The sequence below is a fragment of the Elgaria multicarinata genome, chromosome 4 (assembly GCF_023053635.1).
Source record: "Elgaria multicarinata webbii isolate HBS135686 ecotype San Diego chromosome 4, rElgMul1.1.pri, whole genome shotgun sequence".
In the NCBI taxonomy this organism is placed as follows: domain Eukaryota; kingdom Metazoa; phylum Chordata; class Lepidosauria; order Squamata; family Anguidae; genus Elgaria; species Elgaria multicarinata.
Genome location: NC_086174.1, coordinates 107,555,986 through 107,579,333, shown reverse-complemented (window position 1 = coordinate 107,579,333; position 23,348 = coordinate 107,555,986). Strand labels below are relative to the sequence as shown.

Genomic DNA, 23,348 nt, shown 5'->3' with positions numbered 1-23,348 from the left:
ACAAAGCAAGCTGGCTGGCTTCAGGCCACTATGTCTGGTCCAGTTACTGAGGCTTCTTTATAAGCACTGGAGAAAGTGTGTGTGTGTGTGTGTGTGTGTGTGTGTGGTGTGGTTCAGACATAATGCTACCCCATTAAACCATAGGTTTGTTGACCTATCCTGGCAGATGATTGAACAAATCATGGTTTGCTTTCTCAGTCCCTGGGTTGTTTGTTCCCCTCCAGTATGATGGAGCAACATTATGATTATCAATTATAAGTCAGAGAAAGCTTACTGAGAAGGCCTGTTTTTGAGATGTGAAATTCTGTTGGCCACAGAATGACCAACAAGTTCTCCTCTGAAGAGCTCAGAAGTCATCTGGCTATATATAGGGAAAGGTAGGCAGGACCTACACTACTGCTTTAAAATGGTTTATAACAGTAGTGACAACTGTTGGTGCCCAGGACACACTCCATATACAGTCTTCAAACTGTTTTCAAAGTGTCATATCCTGCTTGGTGTAGATCTGGCCATAGTCTTGAGAGAAAAGTACTTGACTTTCATTAAGGCTGCAATGCTATACCCACTTACCTGGGAGTAAGCTATATTGAACTCAATGGGAATTACTTTTGAGTAGACATGTACAGAGTTGCAATGGATACCAGCTTTCCACCACCTTTGCGTGTGCCCGGGTGATTTCGATTTGCTGGGCTTTGCTTTTGAAAGCACATACTAAATAGATAAGAATTTACCACTGGGATGTTTAGTTTCCTGCCTGCCACTGAAATGTTTAGTTCTATGGTTCTCAGGAATAATTTAGGATTACAGCTGTGCACAAATGGCCTCTCAAAATTCTTCACCCCATTTAAAAGCAGAGAAATTTCACCAAGGGGAGGAGTTGCTCAACAGTTGCTCACAGGTGTGGTTCTCCACTGGCAGGGTTGTAGCACAGTTTATTTCTCCTTTTCAAAGGTTTTTGTTTGTTTGTTTGTGGTAGGGACAGGGGTTTGCACTAGGGCTGTGCTCTGCTCCGATTCGGATCACGAATCTGGAGTGGAGTGACCCAATCTGCCTCCTCCAAAGGCGGATCCAAATCGGGTTGGGGGAGCTGCAGATCGAGGCAAAGCGGTTCGCCTCCATCCGGAGCTCCGAATGTAGCTGCTTTGAGGCCTGGGCCTCAGTTGAAGACTGCGCCAGACCACGATGGAGGCAGGTAAGTGGGGGGGGGGCTTACCTGGCTCCGCCACCGCCGCAGTCCATGCGGTGATGGTGCGGAGCCAGGTAAGGGGGAGGGGGCTTATTCAGCCCCCATTTTGCTCCCCCTTCCCCACTTACCTGCCTCCGCCACCCACTGTGGAAGCAAGTAAGTAGGGAAGGGAGCAAAATCTTGATCCACCCCTCCGGATCTCACTCTGCGGAGTGGAGTGGGGGAGGGTCAGATCGACCCAAAGTGGATTGGCCTGATCCGAAAGTTGCTGATCGGGCCACAGAGCAGTTTGGGGGGGATCTGTGCACACCCCTAGTTTATACTGCTACTGCAAATGGGCAAAAGCACTAAATGTGTTGGCAGGCTGGCCCTGATTTTACATCTTCCACAGTGTCCCATATATAACCTTGTTCCAGGGCATTGTGGGGGAAGAGAGGAAAGTTATGTAACCCTACAAAATTAACTGAACTGCACGAAACTGAGGAAGCTGACTCAGAGAGGTGACTCTACAATGAAAGATAGGGCAGTCACACCCCACACACAGCTGGGCAACCTCATAAGTAAGATAAGCATGAGAACCCTGAACCCAGTCCATGAGAATTTCTGTGAAATGTTCTTCTCCTTTGAATAGGGTTACCATATGAAAAGGAGGACAGGGCTCCTGTATCTTTAACAGTTGTACTGAAAACGGACTTTCAGCAGGTGTCATTTGTATATATGGAGAACCTGATGAAATTCCCTCTTCATCACAACAGTTAAAGCTGCAGTAGCTATACTACAGTGACCATTTTAAAAGAGGGCAGGGCACCTGCAGCTTTAACTGTTGTGATGAAGAGGGAATTTCACCAGGTTCTCCATATATACAAATTATGCCTGCTGAAATTCCCTTTTCTATGCAACTGTTAAAGATACAGGAGCCCTGTTCTCCTTTTCATATGGTCACCCTACCTTTGAATCCTCCCCCGAAAGAAATTTCATTTTTGTGAAACTGAACAACAATCTTAGAAAAAAAATGTGAGATGGAATTTCTTTTTGTCACAGTTCTAATTAGGACTTCGTTCTATAGTAGGGTGACCATATGGCAAGGAGGACAGGGCTCCTGTATCTTTAGCAGTTGTATAGAAAAGGGAATTTCAGCAAGTGTCATTTGTATTCATTCAGCACCTGGTGAAATTCCCTCTTCATCACAACAGTTAAAGCTGCAGGAGCCCGGGCCTCTCTTTTATTTGGTCCTTATGGTCACCCTAGATCCTAAAGTGTACTATCTGGATAATTTTTTGTTTGTTGTTTGTGGGACATGAAGCATTGCTTCCAGTTTATGCAGGCTTGTGCTGAGTTAGTGCTCACCTTGGAGTGTGCTTGTTTAGGAAAATGACAGCCCTCCCCTTCTCCCTGCCCCACATTCCTGAGTATTGAGATTAGCATAGTCAAGCAAACCTGCTATTTGTCGGCTCTTAAACTTCCAGATGTTTTGGAAGACTTGATTGGGCCATTTACTAGGATTTACCATTCTGAATATGAAGCTGATCTTTTTGAGGCAGTGATGCTATTAAACTTTTATAGTGCCATTAGAACGAACGAGTTATTTGTTGCATCCTTGAACAACAAGTCTGACAGGGCTTTAGCTCTATCTGATAGAATTTTCTCAAAATAGGGTGTTGATAATTCTTTGTAGGTGGAAGACCGAACAATGGGGGTCATGGTCACAATATCAGGCCATGAAAAAGTGCTTGTCTGGCTATTCATCCAGTTCTGCCCCTTCTCCATTTCCATAGCATCAAGTGTTCCATTTTAAAAGTCACAGTGATGTTACAGTTCCCATTTTGGGTTGTGCTGTGATCTTGGGCCCTTGTGATTATAGGCCACACTCTATGATTGCTTAAGTTGGGAAGTAGTTGTTTTCTCAGCAGTTTGTTCCATATTTGCTCTTTTCTCCTTTTTGCTTGTCCCATTGCTGGTTGAAGGTGCCTGCCATTGGTAAGGATGTAGCCCTTATTAATCCCATATCAGCCTCATGACTTCATTCCTGGATTTGTGGACAAGGAAGTCAGATTAAGATCAAAGTATTGGAACAGTATTGGCAGAGGAACTTTTCCATAACTCGTTAACTGATTCAGCAAAGGTATGTCATTTTGCCTTGACAGTAAAATTACAATTTTGTGGTGCAATTAAAGTCAATGAATCCAGAATGTTGACATCACATTACCCATCCCCAGACTTATCTGTTCATTTCATTCATCAGGGCATTTGGGGCAAGGTGCTGGTAACACCCAGTGTTGTTTCTCCTTTTATCAGATTCATATACAGACCAGTACAGGCCTGCTGTGCTGCCTGTACACATCCAGGAAAATTCTGCTGAAGCAGGTACCTTCAGAGCTGGGCACAGACTCTTGAAGCCCAAGCAGAATGAGGTGGCAGAATGTGAGACAGCCATCTGACAGTAAGACTACTTCAGCTCTAAGCTGGCTCAGACTTTGGTTAGAGGAAACAATAAAGCCAGGGGTGGGCAGACTTCAGACTTGTGGGATCTAGTTTGTCACCAGAACCCAGAAGTCCACAAATCAGAGGCAGGTGCAAATTAATAGGTATGTGTGGAGGGGGTGGGGAGCACAGTGGTTTCAGTTACCTATTGTACCCCATGGGCCATATATTGTACAAATTTACCTCAGTTACAATACACCAGGAATTCTAATATAAAACTCTCGGCATGTCCAATAGAACTACACAAAATGCCAGTCAAAGGCAACTAATATTCTCATTTCATCATGAGACTGAGGTTCCAAGAACAGAAAAAGGCAGTCAGTGGCCTAGGAGGCAACTGGAGCTCTGTAAGTATTCTGGGCTGCTACTGCCACTAAGGCCTCTGAGTGACAAAAGGCATTTTCTCAAAGCCTTTTTGTGATGGATTGTCCTTTTACTGAAACTTCCCTGTATTTTGGAAGTGAGTGTGTCCCAAACATGTGGTGCTACTTTGGGGGGGAGGGGCTTCAGCAATGGCTGGGGGGCAGGGGCACTGCAAGGAGGAACGGAAAGTCGCCTTAGTGATGGATGGACCTGACGGGAATGGGTTCACTCCTCTCATGGAGGAAAGGAGTGAACCCATTCCTGGTGGCCTCACCTTCCGCTGTTTTGTTTTAATAGTTTTTGTTAATGTGTACCTGCGGAGGTGTGAATCTGCAAATCACACACACACACACACACACACACACACACACACACACACTCACTTCTGCTGGCTTCTCTCCTGTCCCCTTTCCCCTGCCTTTGAAAAAAATAAAGTTTGGAATGTCTTTTCAAGCCTTTCCGTTTTTTTCCTTTATCCTTGCCAATATTTTGCCTCAAGGAATGACTAACTGAAAACATGCCAATATACATGACTGCTCAGAAGTAAATCACACTCTCTTCAATGAGGCTTACTCCTGAGAAAGTCAGCGCATTGCTTTTGGGATTACTTTTTTTTTTTAATCTTCACTCCTTCCAACCATCGCACCTGCACAGGAAGCAAACTTGTTGGTATCTTGAGACTCCGCCTACATAACCAAATTAATCCAGTTTAAGGTTATGTTTGCCTCAGAAAGCAAGATTGCTATGAAGTCTATACCACATTCAGGGTGCAGAAAAGTTCCCTACTTCTCCTAAGATTCCCCAGCTTGTTCATCTAAATTTGCATAGGATTGCATCCTAATAGGCTGTGTGTGCCAGGGGAGGGCTAGATGCAAATTCAAGAAAATGTGTTTTTAAACTGCACCAGCATTGGAAGATGCCTCTGCGTAGATTGGACCCTGATTTTCCCTTAGGCTCCTGGACCTCGCTTAATGGCTGAACCTCTTCCCTTCCTTTGGCTATTCTGTCCCTGGTTCCCTGTTCCTTTGCTTCCTTGCCTTTGGGGACCTTTTCTCCAGATTTGTTTTCTCTCAGATCTGGTCACGGTGACACATGCCTTAATTACATCTCATTTGTAATACTGCATCACATTCTGTGGCGTTCTCTTGAAGAGTGTGTGGAAACTTCAGGTGATCTGGAAAGCTGCAGAAGATTATTGACCAAAGGACAGGTATAGGGAACATGTGACTACCATGTTATAACAGTTTCACTGTCTGTGGGCACAACTCAAAGTGCTGGTTATGATCTAGTACAAAGCTCTACATGACTCGGATTTAGATTATATGAAATATTGTATTCTTCCATAATTCCCACCACCACCAGGAGAGGCCCTTTTTTCTGTTCTACCAAAACCTGAAGTGTGCTTATTAGGAACTTAGGAGAGGGACTTCTCATTGGCTGCTCCATGATCTGAAAGTCCTTGCCAAGGGAGACCCACCTATCCCCTTCTCTAATGACCTACTGGCCATCAGGCAAAGATTTTTTTTATTAGGTCAACTTTGGCTTCCTAAACTGACTGCTATGGCCACAATTTGTTCAACTGGTAGTTGTTTTATCAGTTTCATTTATGTTTTACCTACCAGATTTTGTGGTTTGATTGTATTTTACTTTGTATTTTACTGTTAGCTATCTTGAGCATCATTTGGTGGAAAGGCTGGATATAAATAAATACGTAAAAACAAAATTCTGGGATTATAACTTAACAAAACAAAAACAATTGGTTAGATCCAGACTTACTCACAGACTTACTCATAGACTAGACCCATTGAAATCAATAGGACTTAAATTATGACTAACATGTCCCATTGATCTTGTTGGGTCTACTCTAAGTCTGACTAAGTCTGAATCCAACCGAATATATTTCCTGCCTCTATACACTTACAGTACATGTGTATGTGCTCCTTGAGACTCGTATGTTCATGCTTTGACCCCCAGCCCCAAAATATAGAAATGTCACTGACAGCTATTTGTTCAGCATATTGATCTGCAACCCTAAACACCTTTATAAGGGAGTAATTGCTGCTGAACATAGTGGGGACTTATTTTCAAGGAAATATATAGATTGCGCTGTCGGAGGCCAGAATGATCCTGCTATGGTTGCTAAGAGCAATACAATAGGCCCATTGTGTGATAGTTTTCACATTGTGCTATGCTAATGTATACTGGAAAAGGGGATTAAAAACAAATGATAAATACTTCTGTGCATTTATTTTTATTTTTGCCAACCCTGTTGTATACAGTAGCCAGAGAAGTTCCAGATTTTCAAACAGTTTAAAAAAAAGAAAAGAAAAGAAATCCATTTCCTAGAAGCTAAAATTAGATGGGGACATAAAATGGCACATATGTTAATTTAGTAGCGCCACCTCCACCCTTCAAAAAAAAGAAGCAGACAATGTTGGGTTGGGTCCAGATCCTTTGTTCTGCCAGTGAAAGGACACCACTTGTGGAACAACACTTCTGCATCCTCTTCTCTCCCCTGCAGTCCCCTGAACACCCTTCAAATCAGCCCTGGTGGGTTGGAGGATGAGGGTTCTGGACCCAACCCATGATAACTGCAAGAAAATTAAGTTACCATTTATATATAGCCATTTTGTCTTATCTGATTCAAGCCCAATGCATATACACCATTCTGTTTATACATAGAACAAGCAAAGTCATTAATACAACATTCCTCTAGCAATCTCCCTACCTATTCAATAGTGAAATATTATTTTATAAATTCTATAAATTAACATGCCCTTTCAGGATAGGCTCACATCCTTATTAACATAAAAGTAGCACTTATCCAAAGAAGTTACCCAATGGTCTTAAATGGAAAATTCTCAAAGGGAATTATGTATGTTATAGCTACAATTCTGCATTCAGCCATTCTCATGCACAAATCCCATTGATTCCTTTGGGATTATGTATGCATGCATCATTGGTTGCAATATTACAGTTCGTATAAGATGACATAGTAGAGTCTTAAATCCCCAAATACAGTCTTTGGACAATATTTTAACAGAGGTTAATTCCTACAAGTGTAGTCAGTCATAAAAATGTTTAAAGGCTAAATTACAAATCCTTGTGCTTGAAGCTTAACTGACTAGGTTTCTATGCAATCTTTTTAATATTTACATACATTTCCAAAAATTGGATTGTAATTACTGGCCCAATCCCTTTGCAGTCATGGGAAGCAGGGGCAGGCCATTACGTTTTTAAGGGCACCACGTTGTACGAAGCCATGTTCTGATTGCTTAGCTATCTTTCATCCATTCTGACAAACAATATATAGGGAGGTCCCTTGCATAAGGTGTCACTTGAGCCTCAAAATATAAGAATACATAAAGGCTTACAAAACTGACAATAAAATTACCCTGATATCTGTCCCCTGAATAACAATACCAGATCAGAACATGGTCAGCAAATGCAGTTACTTCGTCTCCAGTTTCCTGAGTCTGTTCCAGATAGGCTTTGGGTCAGGTGCTTTGTAAGCAGATTTAAAGTGCTCTTAATATGGAGCTATATAACATGCACAGACCTGTACAGTGAGGGGTCATTCTATGGTATGAATGAGGCATACTTTTTGAAGCTACAAATGCCTACATTTGTGAGCATTAAATGGAAGCTGATGTAGGAAGAGTTTTAGCCACTACTCATGTGTAGAAGAAAGCATTCTGTATGTTTTCTTGCACTGAGATGTTTTTGAGTGACTCAAATGCCTCGAATTAATACTGCACTGTGTTCCCTAGAATGCTCCTTGCATCTGGTATTTGGGAAGAGAGAGACATGGTGGCCTCTTTATTTATACTTGGGCTGGGTTTTGTTGTCATTGTTTTTACAAAAATGCTTTAAAGTTAACTGAATATTAGTTTCACATCTCATATTCATAAAATAAAATATCCAACTTATGGAAAAAGAAGCATCTTTCTAAAACCTGAATGAATGAATGAATATGTGGATCTTGTCAGACCATAAAAACTATTTAGCAGACAATGAAGCTTTCATTTGTTGGAACTTGCCATGTTGAATTATATTTGGCCTGCCTTCATAGACATTTATGTATAATTCTTAGAAAGCTGTGTGTGTATGTGTGTACACACACACACACACACACACACACACACACACTTCATACACATTTATTGAAATGAATATTCAAATCTATTTAGTTATAATTCCGCTCTTCATGGTTTTGCTTTGTTGAAATTTTACAAGTTTCCCACAGCCAGTTTTTATGCCTCTTGATTGGGCACCCCCCCCCAAATTAAAACAGACCGCCACACTGGAGAGACTTATAGGGAGAAGGTGGGCAGGGATTAAGAAGTCTCTCCAGGATGTCTTAATTACAAGTGTCACCATGCCCACTTCCGCATATTTGCCCTGGAGTTGGAAATCCCATGTTTTCCTCCCAATATGCCACTTCCACCCTTAAGCACAACTAACAGTAATAAGACCAGGATTGCTGCCTGCTCAAATTGTTACTGAGAGTTTGATGTAGAGAATTCAAAGTAAGGCAATGTATTCCAAGTGAGATAGGGATATTCCCAAAACAGTTCTCCTCCCATGTCCCTAATAATTAAACTTTAGGCGCTTCCCTAAAGTGGAAGTAACAAATTTAGAAAGGTTATTTTTCATTTTTGTCTTTATTAATAAGATTTGACATATCACACAATAGAATAGTTTATAATAAACTAACAAACATTCATAGGAAGCAGTCAGTTCCACAGCCCTATGTACTCATGTCTGTAAAGATGGTATGTTGATAACATGAAGTAGAAAATCATGGTCTGAAGTGGAGCAATCTTTTTTCCTTTTGTTAATATGCAAGTTGTTAATATGCGAGAATTTCAATTGAGTGTTGTAAATGTCCTTGTAGAAACTTGTCTGCTTTGATATCAAGGAGAGCTGCCTTTTGTAAACTACTTTGCATATATAGATGAAATCCCTACACAGTCATTTCATCTAGCCAACTAAAGTTAGTTGTGTGCAATCCCTCATGTTTGACTGCTGGAAAACTCCTCGACCAATAGCGCACCTTGGCAGATTGGGCAGCTGGAGAAATGTCCAGCCTGAAAAGCATTTGTTACATTTTTGACTGTCAAGAAATTATTGACCAGTATTTCTTAGGGGTTCATATTATAGCCTTTCAGGAATTACCCTCTGTCTTTAACTAATGATACTGCAGTCTGTAATTAGATTCTAAACTAAGGCAGGAGACTTGTTTTTATATGCAATTTGTCAAATGGCAAGCTCAGATACACTTACTGTATATACATGAATAAATAAATAGCAAAAATAATGTGTATTAATCTTGGACCCCTCACTGGTATCTCTGAACAAGAGCAAATATTAAGAGAAAAGTTTAATAACTGTCTTTTTATCTTTTGTCATGACTTATCATCTGTTTGTGGTCCACATCTTCTTTCAACTGTTTTGTTTTGCAAAATCAAACTAATGTAGGGTATTTAAGTAAAAGTGATATGGATTGAAAATGGAATGAAATAATGCCTCTAGTTGATAAAAAGAAGATCATGTCTAATTCCAGTTTATCAACTTGACAGATTATAATGAACATAGTAATTTTTATCATGTTGAATTAAAAAGAAATTGCTCATTAAAGGTAAATAGGTTCTAGTGATGCATTGGCCCTTTTCAGAAGACATTTTAAACCACAGCTTTAATCATGGTAAGCACTGTGGTTAAAGGTGTCTTCTGAACAGGGCCACGGTCATTAATTGCAGATACTTGAAACTGCTTATTAGACAATATGCGTAGTCCATGGACAATGGGGACAATATTGAATATTATGGCTGTTGTGCTTAATCATGTCACCAAGTGGTCTTGCAATCACACAGTATGTGATACTATTCACGCATATGTAGCCAGTAGGCCACTTTATAAAAGTGAATAACAGTATGCAAAGGCACTAGTCCATATGCAGGAATAAAGCTGTACTAAAAGAAAAGAAAAATTAAATACTTTTGATATGCAATGAAACCTCAAATTATTCACACTGTAATATATTTTGAAATGACTTCCTGGTTTTAACCCAGGCCATGTATGTTTATAGATCATTTTAAGACATATGTACATACATCATACATTTATATGGTATATACATGTATAAAATGTATGTGTGTTGTATAGAAAGAGTATTGAGGTCCTCTCTCCATCACATAAAGCAGAAGTGAGAAACTTGTGGCCCTCCAGATGATGCTGAATTCTAATTCTAGCTCCAGCCAGCATGATCTATGGTCAGGGATGATAGAAGCCTCTGTCAACTGGAAGATGACAGACTCCGCACTCCTGACTTGAAGCCTTTTTACATACAGCATTAAAGTGTGTTTGCATTTCCACATTGGAGAATGTGACTATAAAATCGACATAATGTAGTTACCCCAGGTTAATGTCATATATATATTAAAAAATGTTCTTGAATTTTAGTGAAATTATCTTTTTAATTAAGTGCTATCCCATACGGCAGCAAACCAAACAACTAACTCTCAGTACATTTAACAGCCTACCTGTTGGGAACTTGTTTTATGTATTTCTGGGTACAATCAAGAGCCCAGCCCTAATTCTGTAAGGTTCCACCATTTTTAAAAGATATGTTTGGAATGTGACAAAAAAACAGAACCATAATAGTGAAAAAAAATTACTACAGAATTTTGGATTTTGCTGAGTTGCTAATATCATTACTTTTATCCAGCACAAATTACTAGGATTTCAGCAAAGAATAGACCACAACTTCTGTAGTATGCTGGCTTTAATTTATTTGACTCCTACAGTCTCTCCTTCCATGGACTGAAGGCACAATGATATAGCTGCTATAAATATTCTGGACAAGCATCAGAAACTAAATCTGCAGAGAGACAAAAGTGCTGGTCTTTACTGAACTCAGCTAACATCCACTGTCTAGGATTCCACAAAATTCTGCAAACCTCAATCCAAAATTTTGCATTTGAATTCATGATGCACTGTGGTTAAGTTCTCATCATTGTACTGAACTTGCATGCTTTAATAGGCTGCACTTTTTTCATTTTTGAACAGTAATTTTGTGTATTTAAAATAATAATAATAATAATAATAATAATAATAATAATAATAATAAAAAAAATTATTGGCCCTAGGAAAACTGTGACTTCTAATTTTTAACAGAAATGGTCATTCCCACCCATTCTGAAGACTGTGCGCAAAGTCCATCTTGGTGTTATCCAAAAGGCTATTAAGGATATAAACTAGCAGAGAATTTGACCCCAAATGTCTTGTAGCATTGGGGAGGGGAACCCTAACTATAACTGTGGTAGAATAGCCAGGTAAACAGTGATTGAATTGGAATTAGTTTACAAAATACTATCAGAACACAGCAGAAAGAATGGCTGAAAATAAAACATCAGTGCCCTTAAAAGAAAAATTCTATTCGCAGTCTATCTATTTTAGCTGGTCATTGGCACAAAAACAAACAAACAAACAAAAATCATACAGACAATCTCTCTCTCTCACACCCACACCCACACCCACACCCACACCATTTCTGTGTTTTATGTAGACAAAACAACCCAGATGCCCTGTTAGTAAAGACTGAACACAGCTCCATTACCTGAAATCAGTTTCAGATATCTGAGACAATTTTGGCTCATGATTTATGATGTATTACATTTCAGGGTAGCAGTGTTACAAAAATGACATTATCTTATCTAAAAAACACTCATGAAAAAGGTTTTCCTAATGTTTGTACTTGGAATGCATTCAAACCTCTGTGTACTGCAAACAGCCAGTATCAAACATCTCTTCCACCCAAACAGCAACATGCCAAAAGACAAGCACCAATTCCGGCAATGCAAGCCCAGCATGCATCACTTGGCTGTTGGGACATGATGTTTGATGTGAGAAAAGTGAACGATTAAAGGCCCACTGCTGCAACATTTATCTGTCCCGTCTCTCTCTCTCCAGAAAGGAGAAAGATGAGATGGTCATACATTTTTTAAAAAAATGATTCCAAGCTCTAAAAAGAGTGACATGTAGACAAAATGTTGCAACAGTTACAAAGATTTCTGTTGACATTATGACTGGTAGTACTTTGTAACTTTCAAAATGTTGGGCTAGGTAGAGAATTTGTCTCCTGCAGATGCTAGGGGTTCCCATGTCTGCAGAAGGCTTATGACTCAATGAAGCACTTCTGCTGGTAGATTGGAGGAGACAATTTTGCCAATCCTCCCCTCCCCTTTGAGTCCTTTATGCCTCCTGGAAATCTGTTCTGGAGACTAAAAGCACCCTCAAATGGACATTTGAGATCTGGCAGTGTAATCAGGTGCTATGCTGAGGATAACAAAATGCTACTTTCTCCGTATAAACAAGTGCCCCTTCCACCAGTTTAACTGTATTTTAAATGATCTTCAGTTTACCAATTAAAGTACATCAGTCACACACACACACACACACACACACACACACACACACACTCTACTTAACATATTAAAACTCAACTATATTATTAGTGTCAAATTCTATCATTTGAATTATAAAGTTGGAGGCTAGGATGTGATATGAGATATGACTAGCTGGGGGGTTAAATGATTTCTGAATAAAGAGTGGAACTGAACTTCAAACATTCAATTGTCTTATGATCATCATATGAACACAATTAGCTGTCTTATATTAGGCCAGGCTATTTGTCTATCTAACCCATCTAACTGGCAGAGAGAGACTTTCTGGATCTTGGGCAGAGAGAGTCCTTTCCCAACACCTGCTCAGGTCAGTGGTGGAGGCCCTTCTTACTTGCCTGGCATTGAGGGAAGTTAGACCAAAAAGTACATGCCCCGGGAACAGGGCAGGGGTCCCCAGCCTTTTTGGACCTATGGACATATTTAGGAACTTGAGAAACTGCCGTGGACAATACTACAAAAAACCCTCATGGAGGATGTGGCTAGTCACATAATGGTTGTCATGGGGCCTGGCTAGTGAAAAGCAAGCTAAAGAGGTGATGTTGGGGAGAGAAATATCGATGCTAGGGGCTGGGAGGAAAGGGGAAACAGCAAGGAAATGGGGAGAGAAAGAGCAAGTCTAGAGGCTGGGAAGGGAGGAACTGAGGTAGGGGGAAAGAAACATTGAGAGGGTAGAGGCTGGAAGGGAGAGGGAAATGGGAAGGTGAAGAGGTGGAGGGGAGTGAAAGAGCAAGGAGAGCGGGGAGAAAGGGAGGGAAAGAAGGTAGCTACGGATGGGTAAGGGAGAGAAAGAGCAAGGAAAGACATTGGGGGCAGGGAAATAGCGAGGCTGCAGCTCAGGAGTGGGGAGAGACAGCAAAGGGGAAAGTGGTGTGTGGGTGTAACGTTGGGTGGGGCTGGAAAGCAACTCTTTTCTTCTCTGGCTGCCTCCCTCCCTGCCAACAGTTGATCTGCAGCAGGTTCAGGGAGAGGAAGGAGATGCCCTAACATTTTTCAAGGATTTAATAAAAAGAAATTGGGGGCAAGTTGGCAGAGAGTAGGGCCCCCTCACAGGCACAGTGTTGGGACTTTGATCTAGGGTCAGTCAGACCCCATAATTGGAGGCCTTGAAGAAAGACTCCACCCCCTTGTTCTTGATTTGTGTTTTCTCTTGATTGGTCGTTAGCTGCAATTATTTTAGCATTCTCTAGGCTGGATGTTAATTATTTACTGATGTTTATTATTATTTTTGTACTACTATTGAATTGTGTTTTAATATGCAAGCTGCCTTGGGAGAATTGTACCCTTAAAGGAGGCCTAAAATATTTTTAAATAAATAAATAAAACCTGAAACTGTAGTTATCAAGGATTTAACCTCAGCAGCTCAGAGACTGGAAATAATACAAACTAGGAAATAGAATAATTCATCTTATAACCACACTATTTCTTCACACTGCTGGAAAAAAAATCCAATAGTGACACACAAAATGTTCCATTTCCAACCACACAAAGATGAATGGAATGAAGTAGGAATGTTATGCAGAGCTCCTTCACTGCTTTTTGTGTGAGACAGAAATGAATTTCTACATCAGAAAAAAAGTAACATTTACATGACAGTGGTATTGTTTTTTCTGGCAGGGGCTTTCTAATCTGTGTCTTTATAATTATGCCATTTGGCAAAAGTTATGATGCGATCTCCATACAGAAAATGCAGTGTGCAAAGCAGTTCTAAACCTCAACCACTTCTGAAGAGTATCTGCCACAAAACCAAGCGTGCCAGGAAAGCTTTAGATCCAGATGTTATTGTGGGTATACTTTGCACTGAAACATCCCCTATGTATCTTGGCAGTGGCCAAGGAATGCTTTGCAACAAATATTTCAGGTTTTCATCAGCAATATCTTGTTGCAATTGCACCTCAGGGTTAGTTTGCATTCTCATGGATATGAATCTATAACACACACAGTACACAGTTATCTAGGTATGTACAAAATTATGCCAGATGAAATCTATGTCAAACGGTGTGGCAAAACAAAACAAAATCACACTATCCTTATAAGAGAACATTTCTCAATGTTACCTGTAGAGGTGTAAAATGCTAAAAACCATGTATCTTTTGTTCAAAATAATTTACTTTATCGGGATTATGACAGATCATCACACCATGCTGAAATCCTAATACACTACAAAGAGGGCAAAATATATGCAAACCTGTTTTACTTTTTCAATTTCCATACATTTAAGGAAACAATCCAGCCATGCAAGTCCCACTGATTTCAGTGGAAGGTTGAAGCACATGCTTAATTCTACCCCACTGAAACCAACAGAATGTTAGTTTATCATGTTCTAAAATGTTTGTTGCCTACCTTTATGCTTCCTTTTCGAAAGCACCAAAGGGAACAAAACTAAACAAAAAATTAGTTAATGGTCCCAGACTAATTAAGACCCAATACATCTACTGTGCAGTCTAACAGTGGAATCCCATAGATGTTTACTCATAAGCAAGTCTCACTGTGCTCAATGAGGCTAATTCCTAGTAAATAGGTTGAGGGCCAGGATAGTATTTCATCCTTCAGTTTGGCTTACTTTAGGAGAGCAGTCTACACGTTAATTTCTGCCCAGCATATTAACTTGTAACTTTGCTCAATGGCAAAATATTTAAAACTTTTCAAACTATATTTTAGGATCCAAAATTAGAGTTTGGAGTAAAACTAGGGTGACCATATAAAAAGGAGGACAGGGCTCCTGTATCTTTAACAGTTGCATAGAAAAAGGAATTTCAGCAGGTGTCATTTGTATGCATGTCACACATGGTGAAATTTCCTCTTCATCACAACAGTTAAAGCTGCAGGAGCTATACTGCAGCTATACTGTGACCAGATTTAAAAGAGGGCAGGGCACCTGCATCTTTTACTGTTGTGATGAAGAAATTTCACCAGGTTCTCCATATATATATAAATGACACCTGCTGAACTTCCCTTTTCTATGCAACTGTTAAAGATACAGGAGCCATGTCCTCCTTTTCATATGGTCACCCTAGTAAAACCATAAACTCAGAGACAGTAAATATCAGGAAATATGTGGCATTGTTCTCCTATTGTTTATTATAGACAATACAAGTTGGGTAAAAGAAAAACCGAATATTTTATGAGCTTCTGTCTCAACTAAATAGCTTTACTTTCATGATATAAAATACACAGCTAGTGAGGTCCGTTTCTTAATAAATGTGTAAGAATTGGCTCTAGTATTCAGAGAAAAGAAATCTAAAGACCTCTTCGGTTCTAGTTCCAGCTCTGCCTCAAACTCACTCCAAGCTGGAGCAAATCATGACTTCTCGTCATCAATTTCCAAAGCTGTTTAAATGAAGAATCCTTATTGTACTTTCTTCACAGTAGTGCAACAAAATGTATCCAGTTCATGGTAGAGAGAGGCTTGAGGTACTCTGACAATAAACATTAGAGAGAATCCATAATGGTGCAGCAGAAGGAAAGATGAGCAGGACAGCCATGGGAATTAGACTTAAGAGAAGCTAGCTTGGAATCTTGCCAGCCAATGTTGCCCTTGCAGTGACATGGCTGCAAGATCAATCAGTAATGAGTGTGTGTACACACAGTGGCTGTTTAAACAATTCACGAGTTTTTTTTAAAGTATTACAGTACTAAGAAGCAAGACCATCTTGTGAGTAAACAGCTCACAACAACACATCCACAGTGCATTTGCTCATGGCATGTAAGCACTTGAGCCCCAATTTAGCTAAAATGAATCACAATTGAATCCCATTGAATCCAATGGAAAAAGTTAGTCATGCCTAACTTGAGTCCTATTGTTGGATGGGGGCCTTCAACTGCAAGACACTTTATACCAATGAATTTCTTCTCTTTGTATTTAACATGTCCCTTACTAAATAAGTAAGCCATTAGCAAAATAAGAACTGAGTTCTGGCTTTTGTTCCCCTTCAATATAACATCCAAACACTTTTATGCACCTTAGTACCATGGGGTTCATGTGATTCGAGACAAGTTACATCTTAGAGATTGTCTCAGAGCCAGACCATGGTTTGTCATTTGTTTCAAATAAAGACTTTCAAACATTTTAGAGGAAGGATTAATTAAAAAGGACATTTTGTCAATCAATCAATTATTTATTACAGTCGCAGACCAGCAAAATCAATATAAAACATACAAAGGATAGATAAAAAGTGACATAAAAATTGACTGATTGATTGATTGATAAAAAGGACATTTTGTCAATGACAGGCAAACATTTTCTCTAATTAGCATAAAACAAAAATTATATTGGGTTGAGTCTGTATTTCAGAAATTAGTATTTGATGTTAAATGTTATTTGAAGAGGTAGGTGTATTTCCACACAATAGGAGAAGTTGTAACAGACATGATAGAAAAATCAGGGCATAACCTAGTCTAAGAAACTACACTGAAAAAAGCGGGCAAGAAAAATAGCATGTTTCAATTATTCGTTTTTTCAAAGAAATGTCTGCTCCAAAAGGTCAATTGTATCCTTGGTTAATTGTAATGTTAACCACTGGACTGACAGTATGTTATTCCAGCACTTCTTTCTTACAATACCGACACCAGCAGTCTAAAAGTTTACAAAGATATCATGAGAGTCTTAATAATTACATAATTACAATAGAAATTTTAAGTTGAAGGGTTGTTGTTAAAACAATCTTCATAAATAATGTTTTCTATCTCTTCAATAACCTAAAGGTCAATTGGTATGGATAGGATAACGTTTCTTTCTCTTTTACAACCAAATGGGGAACTCCTCACTGCCAACAATGGTTAAGGCCTGGATCAAGTTACTCTCCTTTTGTTTTCTTCTGCTTTTTTCCATTTTCCACAACTAGACCATTTTCTGGTTTGCTTGTACCATTTGCCACAACACCATTGGTAATCTTGCCATTCTTTACTGGCTGCTTGGGCATCTTGTATGTCCGATAGTAGAAGTTACCAAACAGAATAATGAAAGTGATAGCGTAGAAAACGACACCCCAGTGCATCCACTTAGGAAAGGGACAATCAATATAAATTGACATGGCTGTGTGGCCAAGTGTCACGTGGAATTGAACCTGAAATGCAGAAAAACAGAATGTCAAAGGCCATGAGTCATATGCTCCTGTTAGATTTTATTTTATAATTAATTTTGAAAACATGTCTGAACAGTAATAACAGACTAGAAAGAAAAACAGGGAAAATTGGGAAACAAAAGCTATACTTTTGAAACAATTACAAATACACCTCAGTAAAATGATAGTAGCTATTGTGCAAAAAAAGAAAAGACAAAAAAGACATGCACCTGCTGTTTATAGAAACTGAACTACATTAATGACCAACAGTCAGTCATATGCCTTTTACCATGCATTCAAAATAATGATTTCCATGTTAAAGCATGGATATCCCTAAGCCAAGCCTCAACACCTCTGCAACTCTTCCTTATGGCCAAGGATCTACACTACTGCTTTAAAGCGCTTTATAACAGTTTTGACAACTGTATATGGAGTGTGTCCTGGGCTCCAACAGTTGTCAAAACTGTTATAGAGCACTTTAAAGCAGTAGTGTAGATCCTGCCTTGGTAATGGGCAGGCTCCAAGTGGGCCGATGTGCAAGTGGGCCAATGCGCAAGCTGATTCTTCTCTGCTAGAGGCACCCACAGCTTGCACAATGGAGATTCAATACTTCCTCTAGGAACCGGAAACAAGCTGAAGTGTTCATTTCTGGAATGGGGCAGGTTGGCAGAGCTCGCAAAAGGGAGCTCTGCCTACCTGTCCTGATCCAGAAACAACTATTTCGCTGGTTTTGGGGCTTCCAAAGGAAATGCTAAGTCTCTATTGTGCAAGGGATGGGTGCTGCTTGTGGAACGGAATCAGTGGTGGCCTCTTTTTGTGGAATGGTCCACTTGGATACAGCCCTATATCTGTAATAGAAAGTACAGTTAAGATTAAATTCAAGCTTGCTTGCTTTACTTATTGCAATATCCTAAGATATTGTCTTGGGTTGGGACTTCATAATTTTAAAATAGCTGTGGATAAGAAAGGATTCTGATTGAAAATCTATGACCTATATAAAATATAGGGATCAAAGAGGTCATCTCCTTTTAAACTCTTTTTATATGTGGCCAGTGGATCACCTTCCCCCAAACTATACAGGCTTTTTCATTTGTCCATATATAGCAGTATCCAGCAATGATCAACAGGTACAGAGGGCAGCCTTCTGAATCTAATATTTGTAAGCCCGCAGAGTGGAATTCAGAGAAAGTTTGCATGTGTAAGACAAGCTGTGTGCATAGTGTAATTACTGGATCAGCAAGAATGATTCCCATCAATTAACATGCAGATGGGTTCTATATAATTATATTATGTAAGTAAGAAACAACAGAACGTTCTGCTGATGCATATTTCATGGCACTAATACTAGGTATTTTATGTATAATACTATTTCTTGCCCTACACTATTCTGGCTCAGAACTCTGTTCCTATTCTCGATTGCTCTTTCAGATTTACAATAATCTGGATGATGTGATATGAGTACAAATGATCCTGCTTTAGAGGTGTGGCATGCATGATGATCCTTCTAATTCTGCAATTGTAGTATTGTAGGTATCTAATGCACACCATACATAATAGTTTGAAAAAGAAACATTACTTACTAGCTGCATTATGGTCAAGTATCGTTTCCACCAAAGGTACTTCTGGAATTTTGGGCCACAAGCAGCTAGACCATAGTACATATACATAATAACATGAATAAAAGAATTAATTTGGGCTCCAAAAAATGCTGTTGAGAGAAAGAAACAAAAAATAAAAATAATTGTAAGTTACAGGAAAGTTAATATCATCATTATATTTTCTTTATTTCTATTACACATTAAAATAAAGTTTAAATAATTTGATTTCATTGTGGATTACAGTTATGTAGAATGTAGCATACACACAGTGGGAAAATATTTTCAGTTCTAAATATAAAATATGGGGAATTAACATATATAACAATTCAGCTAAAGTTGAAATCCCTAGCTTTGATTCTCCTTACATATGTAGTTGAATAAGGCAGGGGTCCCCAACCCCTGGGCCATGGACCGGTACTGGTCCGTAGCCTGTTAGGAACCGGGCTGCGCAGGTAAGCTGCTTTCACCCACCCACCACCCACCCCAGTGTACCTGGGCGCGGGGCGCCATCTCGCCTGCCCAGCCGAAGCAAAGCCAGGATGCTGGAGTGGGGTTTCCCCCCAAAAAAACCATCCCCTCAGTCCCTCCCCTTCCCGATCCGTGGAAAAATTATCTTCCACGAAACCGGTCCCTGGTGCCAAAAAGGTTGGGGACAGCTGGAATAAGGTATCAGTGTCCAGAACTTAATAGGCCTACTCATGTGGGTAAACAAACGTGTTCATGCTGGGTGGTTGGGAATCAAGAGTCTATTAAGCCCTTTGCTATTTCTTCCATGTGTTGCACAGTGTTGTCAATGTACATGGGTCTTTACAGAATAATGTGAAGGAAAATAGAAGATGAAATTCCTGTCCCCAAAAGCTTGCAATCTATATTAGGCTCCTGCTGCAGTACAATTGTGCTCTCGTTCCCAGCCCCCTTGCATGACATCCTGTGCATCTTTCTAGACTACCAGATGGATTTCATAGACTTTTACAAGCCTGCACCAGCCACGCATGCAGTTTCTATTGGGAACAGAGGTTAGCATGCAAGTTGTGAAAGGCTACAAAGCTCACTCGTGCTTGCCAAATTATCATTCATCAGCATAGCAGTACTGATATTTCCAGCTATAGCTCCTAATTGTCTACTCTCATGCTTGTCTTCCTAAACTATATTTTATAAACTGCTGTGCCAGCACAGAGGTTCATAAGGCAAGGCTCTTAGATATTAAATTAACAGAGTAGAATCAGATTATGTGGTCTGACATGATAAACAAAAGAAAACCCCAAACTGAAACTATTTTGCAAAGGGGCGGTGGCAATATCTGGATCAGGAAGCAAGAAGCTTATCCGCTTCTCGCCTGATAAGGGATGTTTATAGAAGTGCATTTGAAGAGGTTCTTTAAAGAACGTATCCATACCATGGTCAGAACTATTGTGTTACAGGAAAGGGAGATGAACAGAATGAATTGATATGACTAGAAAACGAACAAAACAAAAGGACCAGGTTCTATATGGTATCTTTAACAAACAATTTCTATGTCTAGAGTGAGGTGATGCACATTTCTGGCAGCAATCCAGTGTAGCAAATCCCATGAAATAAATAGGATCTAATTCTGAATAAAATGGATAAACTTCAGTTGTAAGTCCTTTAGGGTGCAAATCTTATGCTTGTTCAGACAAAAGTCCTACAACTCCCAGCATTCTGGGAATGCTGAGAGTTGTAAGACTTTTTTTCTGTCTGAACAGGCATAGGATTGCACTTTTAATCATCACGCTGGATTAAGCAACACACGATCAGCAATTCTATCTTTTTGTGGTTGCAGAATTCTAGCTCAAGCAAGGGCAGACCTGTGTGTTGGTTCATGCAGCAAGCAGAATTAAAACACAAAAAGAAGAATATGTATGCAAAATCTGAATCATACCATTATGCCCATGTGGAAAAAGTTACATAAGCTCTAGGACTACAGTCACATATTTCTTTCCTCCCCCTCATTTCCCAGAGAAGGAAAGATGTCCCTTTTAAATTCAACATTCCAAAAATGCACATATCCTATTACTATAGTAGGGAAACTATTTACATATGACTATCAAAACGAATATTCATTTCCAGTACAAGTTTCACTTTCTGTTCCTTATCAAAGATTACTCACCTTGTCCACCTGCAACCCATTTTATGCCAATCCACCACAAAGTAAACATAGTGAAATGGTGATAGACATGTAGAAAACTGATTTGGTTAAATTTCTTTCTTAGGATGAAAAATACTGTATCCAGATACTCAATTCCTTTTGATAAGAAGTACCACCATAAAGCTCCCGCTATCTGTAACATAGAAATAAGAACGTGAGAATTCATATATTGAGTCAGACTGATGTACCGTTTAGCCCAGGATCCTGTCACTATGTAGACATACCCACCCCATCAGTTCTGGGTGTGTTGTAGCTATGGAGTGCTAGCCCTCTACAGTGTTCAAAATTTGTATCACTGGAGGGCAAACAGGGATGCGCTTCCTGGCCCCTTCCCATGATGACAGGGAACAAGGGGTTGTAACCATGAACATGGCTGCAGTCCTCCATGGAAACCCCGATTGCACAGAATTAAAAGTAAAGCCTCTTATTGCTAAGGGCTGGAGCAAGGCTCCACCCTTAAACATCTTCCTGTTCATTCTGGAAATAAACAGCATCCTTAGTCTACAATCAAAGTGAGTACAAGTTTTATGTATTAAATGGTCTTCCTATATGAAGAAGAACGAAACATAAGTGACATTTTAAAAAAATATTTCATCCCTGCCTGCAAATATTTAAAACTTTCAAAATATATAACTAACACTTGGAAGATTAATTTGAAATTTTAAACTGAAAATCTGAAAACCATACAAGCTGTTCGTTAAAAGACAACTTTAGCCGTCGGGGTTAGGGAACCTGTAGCCCTCCAGATCTTACTGCACTACAACCAGTTGGAGTGCAATAACGTCTGGAGGTCCAGAGGTTCCGCATCCCTGCTCTACAGCATAGGAGAATGCCTCACCAACTCAATGTCACCTGCCACAGATTACTAATACAGGCACCCAATCCCCTAAATCCTACTGCAGAACCTTAATCATATATTAGAATGTATGGCAGAAACACACACACACACCACCGCCGCCGCCATATTTTCTTTATCACAGTTGACCAAATAAAACATTGGTACTCAGCACAGGTTAAAAAGTATCCTTGTTCAGAAAAGGAAAATGCAGTATACAGCAAATCTCAGAATACCACAAAATTCTTACTGATTTCTGATTAAAGCAAAACATCCTGCCATTCTAGAAGGCAATGGAATTTTTTTTAAAGGAAGTCAAATACACACACCATGGGGCCCTCCAAGTGGGTTTTCTTGAAGGTACAAATGCTGTTTCCCAACATTCCTACTGCCAGTCTTGTTGATAGGAACTGTGGAACTGACAACTTTTGTAGTCAACTGTGAACATGAGTGTTTTGTGAAATGTGAATGTACAAGTATCATGGGCAACAACTGGATAATATGTTTTGTAGTGATCCTTGACACAAGCCTCTCCCCCATCTTTGGCTGTTTTATGATCTTTAGGTTTTGTCCTTTTTTATTTTGTTAGAAGCTGAATGGACCACACTTGCAGTACTAAAGTACAGGAGGCTCATACCTCTCTCTCTCTCTTTTTCTCTCTCTTGGTCTGTTTGCTTTTTTGAGGTTTTTTTGGGCGCTTTTTAAAGAACAATATAGGTTTCCAGAATGGATGTGCACTCTTTCTATTAAAAACAAACAAAAAACAGCAAGCAACCCCTTTGCGGAGAGGCTACAACCTTTGCACCTGAACATCCTACAAAAGATAAAATGTGGTTGATGTTCGCTCTGTTTTTCCCAACAACATGTTATCATACATTTCATGTTCTTTAAGTTTTGAAGTAAAATACTTTAGAGAGCAAATGTAGGGTCCTGGGACAGCATCCCAGGGACCAAAGGATTCTTTGGAGTCCCCTCTCTGAGGCCATAAACACTGCTACAACCTTGGAAGGGGACTCTGGAATCCAATCCCTCCCCAAGCCCATTCCCCTACTCTTTTGCAGCTGCCGTGGAAAGAACTGAGGTGCCTGCATTATGAAGTCACAAAAATGACCTCAGAGGTCTCCAAGAGGTCTAAAAGAGTGCATTGCAGTGGGTGGGGAGGGGGAGAGAGAGAGGAGAGGGTGGAAATC

General features: G+C 39.7%; 1 protein-coding gene across 1 annotated transcript in view; it reads right to left on the bottom strand.

The window, feature by feature from the left end:
• Positions 1-16,920: 16,920 nt before the first annotated feature.
• ELOVL4 (ELOVL fatty acid elongase 4) overlaps positions 16,921-23,348 on the bottom strand; it is a 45,091-nt gene continuing 38,663 nt past the window's right edge. Inside the window, exons 4-6 of the mRNA XM_063125794.1 lie at positions 21,285-21,456; positions 19,139-19,266; positions 16,921-17,561 (exon numbers count right to left, since the gene is read on the bottom strand). Coding sequence (XP_062981864.1) covers positions 17,292-17,561; positions 19,139-19,266; positions 21,285-21,456 — 570 coding nt within the window. The 3' untranslated portion in view covers positions 16,921-17,291. The remainder of the gene's footprint in view (positions 17,562-19,138; positions 19,267-21,284; positions 21,457-23,348) is intronic.